This window comes from Xiphias gladius, chromosome 24 (genome assembly GCF_016859285.1).
Source record: "Xiphias gladius isolate SHS-SW01 ecotype Sanya breed wild chromosome 24, ASM1685928v1, whole genome shotgun sequence".
NCBI classification, from domain to species: Eukaryota; Metazoa; Chordata; class Actinopteri; order Istiophoriformes; family Xiphiidae; genus Xiphias; species Xiphias gladius.
Genome location: NC_053423.1, coordinates 25,239,889 through 25,252,401, shown reverse-complemented (window position 1 = coordinate 25,252,401; position 12,513 = coordinate 25,239,889). Strand labels below are relative to the sequence as shown.

Below are 12,513 nucleotides of genomic sequence, written 5' to 3'. Positions count from 1 at the left end.
TGGCATAGAAGCAGTTCTCTCCGTGACGACAGTCTTTACTGGGATTATGAGTTTGGTTTGTCTGTTTCCATGAAGTTCATCAGGAAATGAGGACGCTGACACTGACTTTGTGTTGAAACAGTGAAGAGGGTAGTGGAGGAGATAAGAGTAGGAAAGGAAAGATGATTCTGGATGATGAAGGAAGAAGTAAGGTCGGAAGGAAAGGGAGAAAAGAGAGGAGACTTCAGGTGGTATTCAATTAAATAGTTCAATGAACATTTTAGGCTCAAGCAAGTGAAAATATACACCTGTCAGACCCTAAAATACAGTGTTTTGCCACAACAGACACGACAGTTAGTGCGTAATAAAACAGTGTGCTCTGCATGCAGGGTTTAAAGCCCAGTGAAAAATCAATTCATTGCTGTAATTGGTGGATTCACTCACAGAAGCGGAGTAAATGGCACAGCTCTCGAGTAGAATTAAACTTTGGTGTTGACTAATAGCGTGCTGTGTCTACAGCGCTGACCTCTGAGGGAACCTGAGTCCAAAACAGAGGAAGCTTTTGTGTCTTATTAGCTGCGGCACCCGGCTCTCGAGGGAAAAGGGAAGGAGCATAAATCCAAATAACAAAAAGAGAGGTGAACTACAAAGAGGAAGGGGCCTGAGGGTCGACTTTAACTGTCACCGAACAACAACAGAAAAAAGGAAAGTAAAAGCTCGCCTAGCCAACCTGCTCTGCTCCTGCCTGCCCAAAACCAAGGGCGATTTAAGCGACACCCGTGTGTAAACAAAACCCGGCCGGTCCCCAGGTAGTTCAGCAAGTGCCTCAGTTTTCACCTCAACACAGAAATCAAGTCTATACAGTGGTTTCAGACCTATCTTATGTAGACAAACTGGAGACACAGGTGAGGACTGCGCACATGAAAGCACAGCCACGCCGACCGACGAGTTGCGATCGGTCAGCCACGGTGTATGTAGCATCCTCTGGACTGGAGAGGTGGACTGGGTGTCTCTCTAGTCTGGGTCTTCAGGATGGAAGTCAGGAAGTGAGATGGGCAGCGTTTCCGTATTGGGACCAGTTTCACATAGGGGTCCACACATCTTGTATTCCAGTCTACTCGCCCTTTGCCACTGCAGGAACTTAAAGTATGGGTTCACAATTTTTCAAATCTGTCTAAAAACAATAGTCAAATTCCCCCTTTGAGGGACAAAGAGGGAATTTACCACCGAAACCATGGCATTTTAGTGATGGGTTTTCACAAGACAAGGACCATAGGCAACAGGTGACCGAGGGTCCCAGCTTGGCATAGCTTCATTTTGATGGCTCATAAGCCGTATGGAAACCAGGACATGGCGACTTCAGTATTTTTAAAATCCTGGCTAGGCCCCTGAAATTCAACCTTTTCTCCCTCCTCACCTTCTGTCCAAGTGGAGGGTTCGATGGAGTTCTGCTCAAATGATGGTTTCGATGATGGAAGAAGACAAGTTTTGTCCTGGTCCCCTTCATTTACTTCTGAACCCCGACGTCTCAGTTCAACTGGAAAACTGTTGAAAAAAGGAGGCAAGACGCCGCTGAAATGCTGTTTTCTCCTCATTTCAGAAAATCAACCGCAACTCCACACACTAACACACACAGGAAGCAGTAATCTCTACAGTGGCAGCGGCCCTCAGAAGAGACACAACTGGCATTCTCAACGCAAACAAGAGCAGAGCGCAGACGGAGCAGAGAGGAGCTGCAGGAAGATTAAAATGGACAGAATGAGCCGGTGGAGATAAGAAGAGACAAGGAAGGAAAGGGAGAGGGAGGCTAGGACGTGATGCAAGAGGTGGAAAGGAAGAAGAAGCAGAGTGAGGATGAGAGACGCAGAATCACAAAAAAAAGGAAAAGAAAATACAGAGATATCTGCGCCAGAGAGTTCAAGGAAGAGGAAGTAAAACAAGTAGGAAGACACACAGAGTCAGACAAAAAAAGAACGTCAGTTTATTCTCTTCCACAGGTTTGGACGCTGCCTCTCTGTCTCAATTGGTGTTGAAGTGACGTAGAGCTTGATGTGAAGCTTTATAGCTTTTCTCTGTCGTCTTAGCATTTGTACTATTCTCTCTCTTTCAATAAACAAAATGCCAACTCTGTGTTATGCGAAATATGTCTGTATGCTACTAATGTACGTTGCCAGATACTATAAGTAGCATGCTAAGTCCAGCCGAGGCTGATGGGAACGTCATTGGTTCTGCAGGTGTCTGGTCATAAACCAAAGTAATGGACAAACAGAAATGTCGACCTGACGGCGGAGGATCATCAAAGTTATTCCAGTTCATCCCGAGGGGAGCCTGAACGTCTGAACCACATTTCAGCAGAGTCCATCTGATAGTTGTTGGGAGTCTGGACTGCGCTGGTGGTGGTGACCTGACACTGATTTTCATGTGTAATGACTGAATTGAATAAGTGAAATGACCAAAGTTTTCAGTTTGGTCTTGCACACATTCAGCAACCTGGGTCTCTTTTCCTCGATGACCCGGCAGTGCGAAGGCTAAAGGTCAGAGCCAGACTGCCGGAGGACGACATTCAACTGAGCACAGAGTGATCATGTGAGGAAGAAAAGTGAAGAGAAAAGCGAGGACAGAAGGAAAACTGGATTCACACGCGAGAGCATTATCAGAGCGAGTCGAGCAGAAAGCGGATTCAGCAGTGGCAAGATGGCGGCGTGAGTGACCTCCCTAGAGAGATTTTCCGCAAAAGAGAGAAAAATCACTTCTCTCTTCGGTTTCCAGTCGCCTTTCCAAACGAAAACCAACACACTGATCCACCAAAAAGTGTCAGGGTTCCATGTAAGTCGTCAGCAGACATCGTTGCCTTTAATAAACATCATCGTAATGAAAACCGGTGTTTGTTACGTCACAGAGGCTGATGGGAGAGCAGTCAGTTTTGTCCTGTGTGCTCTGCAGTGAAGTGGAGGAAACTTTGACCGAGTTTGGTTATTATCCTCTATTAGCGTCAGTGAAGATCACATCACAGCCGCTCAAGTCTTAGCAGTCCCGCGTCCTGCATCTGATCTGCTTCCGTTAACATCAAAACCTCAGACACAATAAAGTCCGGTCACAAGTCCCTGTCCTGCGTCTACGGCGTCCTCAGCAGGGAAGCAGCGGAGGGTAGATCCTGCAAAAACAGGAGACCCCACATTAACTGCACAAACCTGTCGTGAGTCGCTCGTCTCAGGCGGATGGATGTCACCTGTTCACGAGATTTGATCATTAGCATAATCTCTGCCCCAAGAATCCCCATAAAAAGCAGCCGGGTCGGCGTATCCACAGTTTTAAAAAGCACTGAATGAAGTTCCCCCAGCAAGAGGCCTCAGAAGGAATTTAAAAAAATCTTACTTTTCATTTCCACAGGTCTTGAATATTTTTTCCTGCCTGCTGTGCCAGTAGATTAGTTCTAACTTTTGGGTGTCAGGAGACACATCATTTATTTTTTTCAATTAGATAATCCATCCATCAATTTTCTGCCGCTTATCTGAATCCAGGCATTGAAGGATTATGAGATGAAGGGCCCCTTGGCACAGACGAGTAAAATGACCCCACCCCTGCTACATAGGGACCCCGGACTGAAAGTTTGTGGTGGCTACGCGTCTCTTTATTGTTCGTTTTCCATCATTCTTTAACCGGTATGGCTGCGAAAAAGCTTTCGATCTGTGTTCTGTCCTGTATTCTATGAAAAAGGTCAGAAAGAGATTTAAATTTAATTTGGTGAACGCCGCGTTAACCCGGAAAAAGAAGAAGTGACGCTGCGCAGACGGAAACTTGGCAGTGTCAGTATAGTGGTATTATGGGACCCCAGGTTAGAAAACATTAATATCACCTGCTAGAGACGTGTCGTCAGAGCAGCACCATGACAGAAAGTTTAAAACAAGGGATTCTTTGGCGTGAAGTTAGATGCTACACAAATGTCTGGCTGACATGGGAGATGGTCGAGGCGACACGCCGGTCGCGGCGAGAACCCTGCACAGCAGGTGATGTTACACGTCGGAGGACGATGCCGCACAGAGACCTGCAGAAAGACTGAGCTGTTGCCGAAGAAAGAATTTTCACAGACGCTTGCCGGCGAAAATCATAAAATCTAAAAATCCCCTCAAACCTCTCAGTAAATTGGCAGCCACGATGCTGCCGATGATACGGTGAACAGAGAGTGAAATTTCCATTTTGGGGTTTGGGTTTACACACGGAAGTCTTAAGAGAGCTGCATACCAAAATCCAAAACGACACCTGTTCATTATTGTGTTCGTCTGTTCGTGTCCACCTGCTATTGTGCTTTTATTTATATTTGAATTTTCATTATTGTCCTGGACGCTTGGTCTACGCTTCGACCTCCTGTTACTTTCTGGAAACCTCATTCAAAATGTTCAGCCTCTCCAGGTCCGTTTTCCTTTTCCGTCTTTGAACCTTTTCAGCTTCTCTTCAGCTCTTTCACACATAATCAATGCTTCCATCCAGAAGCTTCCTTGAAATTTTTAATCCCATAAAACACTTTGGACTTCATCACAACAGTTCATCTTTTTCACAGCATTCGCAGGGTTTTACTAAATACGGCATTTCATGCCTGGTGTTTTGTTCAGACTGATTCAGAGTTTACGATGGGTGTGTATTCTCTGATGGAGTTCGATTCCCTTGATAGCTCATACCTGAAGAGATATTTCGAACCTCATTAGCGCTCATACTTTAACCGATACTGTTTTCATGGCTTAAAATTCAGCCGACACTTCAAATGTCATTTTTACGATTCTGCTGTTGAACCGAGACAAAAGCTCCTTTCAGACCCGCAGCCCTTTACGTTAATCTGATGTCAGTTTAACACGTGGGTCTCATGTCTGAATAAACACCCAGGTCACCTTTACATAAAAACGCAGTCTGATCAACGTCGAGTCCACAGCAGCACAATTAAACATGCAGGTCTTGTACGGCCCTGTAACACCATGTCATAACTATATTATCTCAATCATCATCTCTTATTCACAAAATCAATTTAATAAACTAGGAACCACTGTGACAAAGCAATTTCAGGGTGTTGAAGAGATTCTCCTCAAATAAGATCAGTCTGTAAAAACGATTTCCTGCCCCCCCGCAGTGAGACCGGGGAAGAGGAGGTAAAAAAAATATATATGTTGGTGGCCAAATTTTTCACCAAACGTATTGTGGGTCAGCACAAGTTTTAACTAATGTGTATCCAGACCAGCCATACTGGGGCTTTCAGGAAGCAACCAAACTAAAGTGTAGTCTCTAGCAAATAACCCAAGTGTAGAAAAGCAGCAGAGCCTGACCTCAGCGCAGCTGATAGAAGCATGAATACAGAACAATATTTAGAGGAGGAGATGTTATTCAGAGCCTCGCTGAAGTGAGTTTAGCTTCTCAAACTTCGGCCGATAAGTGGAAGATTTCCTCCGGGGAGAAGCAGAGAGACGGAGAGACGGATGGAAAAAGTTGGAGAGGAAAAGGAAGTTTAGCAGCTCACACAACTTCAGCTGTAGAGAGAGAAAATGGAGAGAGAGAGGCGGAGGGAGATACAAATAGAGAAAGAAAGAAGGATGGAAAGAGAGAAGGAGGAGGAAGCAGAGGAGCGAATGAAGAGGGACAATCAGACAGGGTCCACAGGAGATGAACACCAGATGGTTGTCGTGGCAGCAAGACAGCCGTTTCCCTGGAGAGCGCCTGTGTGTGTGTGTGTGTGTCGGAGACAGTTTGTGCCTGTGCACTCTTTAGGTTGATCCAGAGGCAGGGTGACAGCTCCTTCAGCGTCACCGAACCCCACACACACACACACAGAAGCAGATAAAGTGACAAAATGATGCATGTGAAAAATGAAGAAACCTGCTGTAGCAGAGTGACGGAGACTGACAGAGATGAAAACAAATGGCGGCTCTAACCTTCAAAGACAGCGGGGACCTTCAGACCTTCACTGTGCCAAAATGTTTTTCACTTTCATTTTCCGTCATGTAACCAAGTAAAAGACTCATCGAGCTTAACATTTCTTTTTCATGGGAGACCAGTGCACGACGGCAGCATAGAAGTTATTGTTACCACGAGAAATACGAAGAAATTGTCTCATAAGAATACACACGACATCCAGCTTCTCAAAACAATCTGAAATAAAGTAAGAGCAATCAATTCAAAAGCAAAAGTATCGAGAGAGTTAGATTTTCCAGCTCGGACAGTTCCAGGTCCTTCTGCACGTTGTCCCGGGAGGAAGGCGCAGCATATTTAAAGGTTTTCTTTTCATCGGTTTTGTTTTCCCAGGGAACCGACACCCGTAGAACGCGGGTCATATCGGCTCTGATATCTCCATTGGCAACCTTTTTCTTGACCCGTGACAAAGGCGAAAATATGAAAGAAAGACTGTGACGAAATCCACAGTCTAAAGTATTTGACTAAAATGGAAACTTCAACCTGCACTGACCGATTTTTTGATTTTTCAGCAGAAACAAGGGATGAACAAAGCACTGACATATCATCACCTTTATTTGATGTGATGAATTAGTTATAACACAGTTAACACCGATTTGTAATTTGTAATGTTTACGGAGCTCAGTCTCTCCAGTAAATGTACTTACTTTTCATCCATGTGTTCAGCCAACACGTAACGCATACATACGCGCTTTCACACGCGCACGCCAGCACTTCAGCACCGGCGCGGGTGTTAAGCGTCCACCGCTTTCTCGTCGGACCTTCGGGACCGGGTTTACGACTGATCCGGGTGCAGGAATATCGCCGCTGTCAGGAGCCGCGTTCACTGAGAGCATCGGGAAATAAAGCCCCTCAATCCTCCACACCATCATCGCTATCGTGGCTGTTTATACGTTGAATTCATTGAAAATATATGAGTTGTGTTTCTGCGGACTCATTTTAACTGTGACTATAAGCACAATTAACATGACTGACAGTTTCAGAGACATCACTGACATCAGTGACATGACAGCGAGTTTACAGTGATTGGTTCATGCAAAGAGCCGGTTCTCGGGACAAGTCCGAGTCAGGTCTTGAGTCTTTTGAACCTAAAGGACTTCATCTTTGACAACTACGGCGTGATTGTTACTCGACTCTGACTTTAGTGTTATACTGAACTATGCACTGAGCCGTGCTACGTCTTTTGGCGCCTAAAAAAAGTGTGAATCAAGTCTTTCGGAGCAAGACTCTTCATATCTGAAGAGCCAGAGAGCTGATGGCACACCCATAGGTCATCAGCACATATGCATCATGTGAGTGCACAGAAAGTGTAAACGTTCTGTCTTTAGCTGCGAGTTCCTGCAGCCATTTATTCATCGTAATCACATTTCACAGCCTTTGAAGATCTGTTAACGCCTCCATTGGGGAGCTTCGATCCTGAGAACATGAAAATACAATTGAGCAACAACAGCATCTGAAACCTCGGCTGTACTTTGTAACCGAGTCTATTTCCGTGCCCTCCTCCGAGTCCCTTCCCGCTACAGGAACGAGGCGTTTAGGTGCCCCAGAGGGTTCGAGATTTATAGCCGCTTGCCGTCCACTTGCCTCCTCCGGTTCACTCTCTTTTTCTCCTCACTTACAGCTCAGCCCACGCTGGTGGAAATGTAGCTCCAGACTGAGGAAAGATGGCGATGGAGAGAGAGAATGACTGATAAGAGAGATAAATATTGAGTGACTGTGGGGGCAGAGGAGTTAGCAAATAAGAAAGGTGGAGGAGAGGTAAATATAGAGTGAGAGAGGAGAGGAAAACATAATGATTTCATAATAAATCCGAACATGTAGAGTTCATTAAATGTGATCAGAATGTTCCACAGCTCCGCTCCTGTTGCATAATTCATTTATCTTTTATTAGATTATGTGATCTGTGTTTAAACTGGAAGAGAAATCTGAGAGAAGATAGCTGTTGTTTGCTTGGAAGAAGAAAATGTACACTGCCTGGCAAAAAGTGTGTGGACACCTGAACATTCATTCCCTTCATATGTGACAGCGTGACATGTGAGACCGTCTTCATTAATCTGCTGCTGGGACAGCCCCCCCTCAGTCTTTCCAGCAGATGTTGAACCTGCTGCAGGGATCTTCCCCCACTCAGACACCGGAGCACCACTGAGGTCCAACACGGACGCTGGCGATGATGGTCCAGTTCATCCCAAGGGTGTTGGATGGGGGTTTAGGTCAGGGCAGCTTCGGCTCCGTAGGCAGAGCGAGTCGTTCGCCGTTCGCGGGGTTGGTGGTTTGACCCCAGGCTCCTCCTGTCCACATGCTGAAGTGCCCTTGGGCAAGACGCTGAACCCCTGCTCCCAGTGGTCAGGGTAGCTCGCTACCATCGGTGCATTTTTTATGGGCTTGGCGTTAAGAATGGAGGCATTGTCATGTTCAAACAGCCAAGGGTCTTCCTCAACCTGTCATCGAGCCCCCAGGAGCAGCACTGAGCTGTGAGGTGATTGTGGCGTAGAGGCCACACATAACAAGATGCACGCTGCCCCCCGAAACTTGTTCCAATACAAAATCATTACAACAATAACAATACAACATTATAACAATAATGTTATGATGCAATAATTAATGTATGTCATTCTCTTTGTGGCCCAAAATCTGGAAGTTTTCTTAGTACATCATAGTTGTCCCCAAGCGGGAAGCACAGTATTGTCTAAAATATCTTTGTATGCTCTATCACTAGGACTTCCCTCCACTTGGAACAACGGGGCCCAGACCAGGAAAAACAGACCTAGACAAAAAGTAGTATGCGGACAAGGGGTGCCCACGTACTGTATGTTTGGCCATATAGTGAACCGTGAGTTTTAGAAGAACAAAAGCATTCTTGAGGTCTCTGAGCTCATGTAACACAATGAGCACGGTCTCCTCGCTGAGCCTAAGTGAAGGGACGGGTTCCGGTAAACACATGCAGGTTTGTTGCTGGAATAAAACACCAGCATACTCTGTGTACTCCGGATATACACAAGCACATCCAGACAGTTCCTTTTATACTACGCTGGACGTCTGCATAGGCGGATGTGTCCACCCAACGACGGCCAGGGCGGTCTGCGTGATCATAAACTTATCGATTTCAGCAACACACCGCTGCATCTGCTAAGGTGTTGAGAGAAAACGAGAGTGAGGGAAGTGAGGCATGAATTAGATACTGGTAGAGACAGATTCAGGGAGAGTGTGTGAGATAAATGAATCTCGAGGAAACAGAATTCCGACCAATTAATGGAAAATAGAAAGTGGTAAATACAGAGAGAGAAAGCTTAGGCAGGTGAAGACTAATAATGAAGTCATTTTGTCACTTTTATTAAACAAGAGCAAAAAGTTGGAACAAATATTTCTTCAGCCAGTCACTCGGGTGGAAAGTGCCTTTACCGGCACAGACAGAACGTGATAAACGGAATCTGGAAACACGTACCAAACAAGCACGGACATGGGCTCAGCGTAATCAGACTGAGAAATGGTCCTGTCTCAGAGCAGAGCAGTTTGAAAACAAATTTCCTTTTCATGCTATGGAATGTTTCTAGGAAAATAACCGTTCAAGTCCAGAAACATCATACCTTCAACTCCAACTTCCTGTGGATGGTGTACGACCGCACCGTTGCCAAATGTTCTCCCTTTTGTTTTTGTCTTTGGACGAAAAAAAAACAAGAACTTTGCCAGAACTACTTAATATAATTGTTAAAAGACTTTTGATTTTGTTTGCGGGTTTTTTTCCCCAAGGATGAAGATGTCGGTCCATTTGTCCAACACCGAGCAAGTTGTCTCCAAAACTACTGTTTTGGTTCACCATGAATTCTCAAGTAACACGCAGTATTCTAATAATATCAGAGTCTCATATAAAACTAAAAAATATAAAGTGTCCACTTCAACAGCACTTACTCCAGCAGTGCATTGTTCCACTCATCACTCTGCTGCTCTCAGCTTCACCTTTCTGACAGAAATACTGTTTTTGTTCACTAATTCGTTCATGTCGTTTTTTTCATGCGGTGCTGAGATACCATCAATGAGACAACATTCCCTGCAGATTTTTCACAGTAAAATCCTATCAGGAAAGGGAGGGACTTTGCCCTTTAGGCTGCTGGAATTCTTTCAATAGGAAAGATCTGCAGGAAGTGATTTGATTTTCATTGACGGCATCTTGACAACAACCAAAAAAAACAAAAAACGGTTTAAATAGAAGTGACTTGAGATAGCGAATGGAAAGAGTATTTCTGATAGCAGCTATAACATGACTCTGTTGTTGTACTGGTGGAATTTTTACTGTGAAATTTGTGAAATTTTGTCAGGACAACGTTGTTGAGTTTGCTTTGGTGAAATTAGGAATGACGGCCTCATTTTTGAGATTACGCAGACAGTTTTGACTTAATCTCTGACCTGTGTTGCGTTTAGCCACTGAGCAGCGTGAATACCAGAATCAGGAGACCTGCTCCAGGTCTCGGACACAGCTGTTAAACTGCAGTCGTTTAGTGCCGTGTGGCAGTAAAAACCTGATTTGTTGCCCCTTTAAAAAGTGATTTGAAGGTCGGATGGAAATGTCAGTGGTGACAGAGGCGGAGACGAAGACGGTCGGGGACACAAACCGAGAGCCGGAGACGCTGTGAGGAACATAAATGGCTTCATTTACTGGAGCTGCACTGAGATATCCAACGCTTCACTCTGCCGCTGCTGAAAATGAGTGTGTGCGCGTGTGTGTTTCATGGTTGTCAGTATCTGTTTTTTGATTGGACAGGTTTCACATTCCTTTCGCCTAATTGGATGACCAAAGAAGGTGACTTTGATGTGTTTTTCTCTTCAGTCAACCTCCAAACTAAATGATGAGCTGAACTATGTGACATAATGTAATTAACGTTGTCTTCACTCATTATCTGGTCACCGTGGATACACATCATCGATTAAATTCCCAGGCAATGATAACCCACGGCAACCAACAAGGGAGGAGACTCTGTGTCTGGTTTCTCTTCTTCAATCGATGGTTTATTCTTTTGTCTGTTTAAATTCCTGTCTTTCTTTCTCTCTTTTCTCTGTCTGTCTGCAGGTCAGGGTTTGAACAGGATATCGAGGGCGACCACTCGTTTCATCCAGACAGCTGCCACGGTAAGATAAACCTGGCATTTTACAGCCACAATAATGATGATAACAGCTGTAATATGAGGTGTAAACAGTGTAAAAGTGAGTGGATTGAACAGCTACAGCAATGTTACAGGCAATAAATTAGACAATAAATAAGACAAATGGGAGGATTTTAAGGACATAGATGTGTTTTTGTGCGGCAGAATCTGACTGTGGTTGTGTTACGTTTTGTGCAGCCGACGTCTTGGCGACAACACGAAACCAGGAGTCTGGAGCCGACTCCGCCTACGGTAAGAAAGTCTTCTTCCTATTTTATGGGTTATTCGGTTCAGCGGCAGAGAATTGTGGGAAAGTGACATAGAGAGTTCTGTGCAGAGAATAATGTTTGACCAAAAGAGACCATGGTTCATTTTTTAAAAGGTCTTCTTTAGCAGCAGGTTTTAACTTCAGCATTTTTTTCAGACACCCCAGATTTGTTATATTTAATTGTTGTATCACATCAATTCCAACAGACAGGTAGGTCTGTTGGGGTAGTTTGAGCACCTGACTGTACCGGTTTGAAGTGTCTGGGGGGCCAATTGTGTTGAACGTTGATTAGTCTCATCTGAGACCTCGGCACATCATGACTCCTTTCATAACATACAGCTGAGCTTACACGGTTACGACTTGATGCTTTGAGTTTCGATAGTCTGGTCATTTTCCATCACGACATCTGGACTCATGAAAGAGAGATGGCTAACACTAGCTGGACCCCCTCCTTTCTATAATACTTGTTTCCACCTCCAGCAGTTACAAAGCAACATGATCCTCCATCTGGATCTGGTGTCTGTGTCCACCTGATGAATCTAAGTCCAGTATTCCCTCTCTTTTAGCTCTGGTTTTGGTCTCCACCAGCTCCTGAGGGAGAGCAGTAGATTTATTAAATGACCAGACAACCAGGACAACCAGGAGGATGGTCCTATTAGACTGAATTTCTTACCCTGCCTGTTCAATCCCTCCCCTAACAAGCTCAGACTCAACCGGAAGACATTTTGTTATTACCGCTCAGCTGACTCATGTTGACGTACATTAGCTCGTCTCTCAGTCGGACATTATTATCCTCCACTAGATTATAATCCAGCGGATCTAAGATCTGCCTCGCTGAGCTGCCTGCTCTGTATTCATGGCTGCGACTCGGCTGCTGCCTGACTGTCAGCAGTCCTACCTGTAAACCAGCCGAGGTTTTGTCATTCAAAGAGCGATAGCATACTCACGCGGTGAATCCCGTTAAGTCTCTATAAGCCGCATTACTTTGATTAAAGCCAGAGAGGGGTCTGAGAGACAGCAGGACACAACAGAAAGAGATTTCTGAGAGGTGGTCTACTTGACCTGAGCTAAGTTCGTCTTTCAGGAACACTTGAACTGAACTCGAGTGGCTGTATCACGTCAGCAGTTACAATGAAAGTGATGAAGAAAAACAAGGTGAACAGAAAAGGGTACCACCCT

The 12,513-nt window shown here is 45.0% G+C and overlaps 1 protein-coding gene across 4 annotated transcripts in view; it reads left to right on the top strand.

Annotated features, from left to right (window-relative positions):
• LOC120786599 (semaphorin-6D-like) overlaps positions 1-12,513 on the top strand; it is a 163,937-nt gene that overhangs the window by 118,828 nt on the left and 32,596 nt on the right. For all 4 annotated transcript variants that reach the window (XM_040122119.1, XM_040122118.1, XM_040122120.1 and 1 more), the window contains 2 exons: positions 10,994-11,052; positions 11,265-11,318. In XM_040122119.1, coding sequence (XP_039978053.1) covers positions 10,994-11,052; positions 11,265-11,318 — 113 coding nt within the window. The remainder of the gene's footprint in view (positions 1-10,993; positions 11,053-11,264; positions 11,319-12,513) is intronic.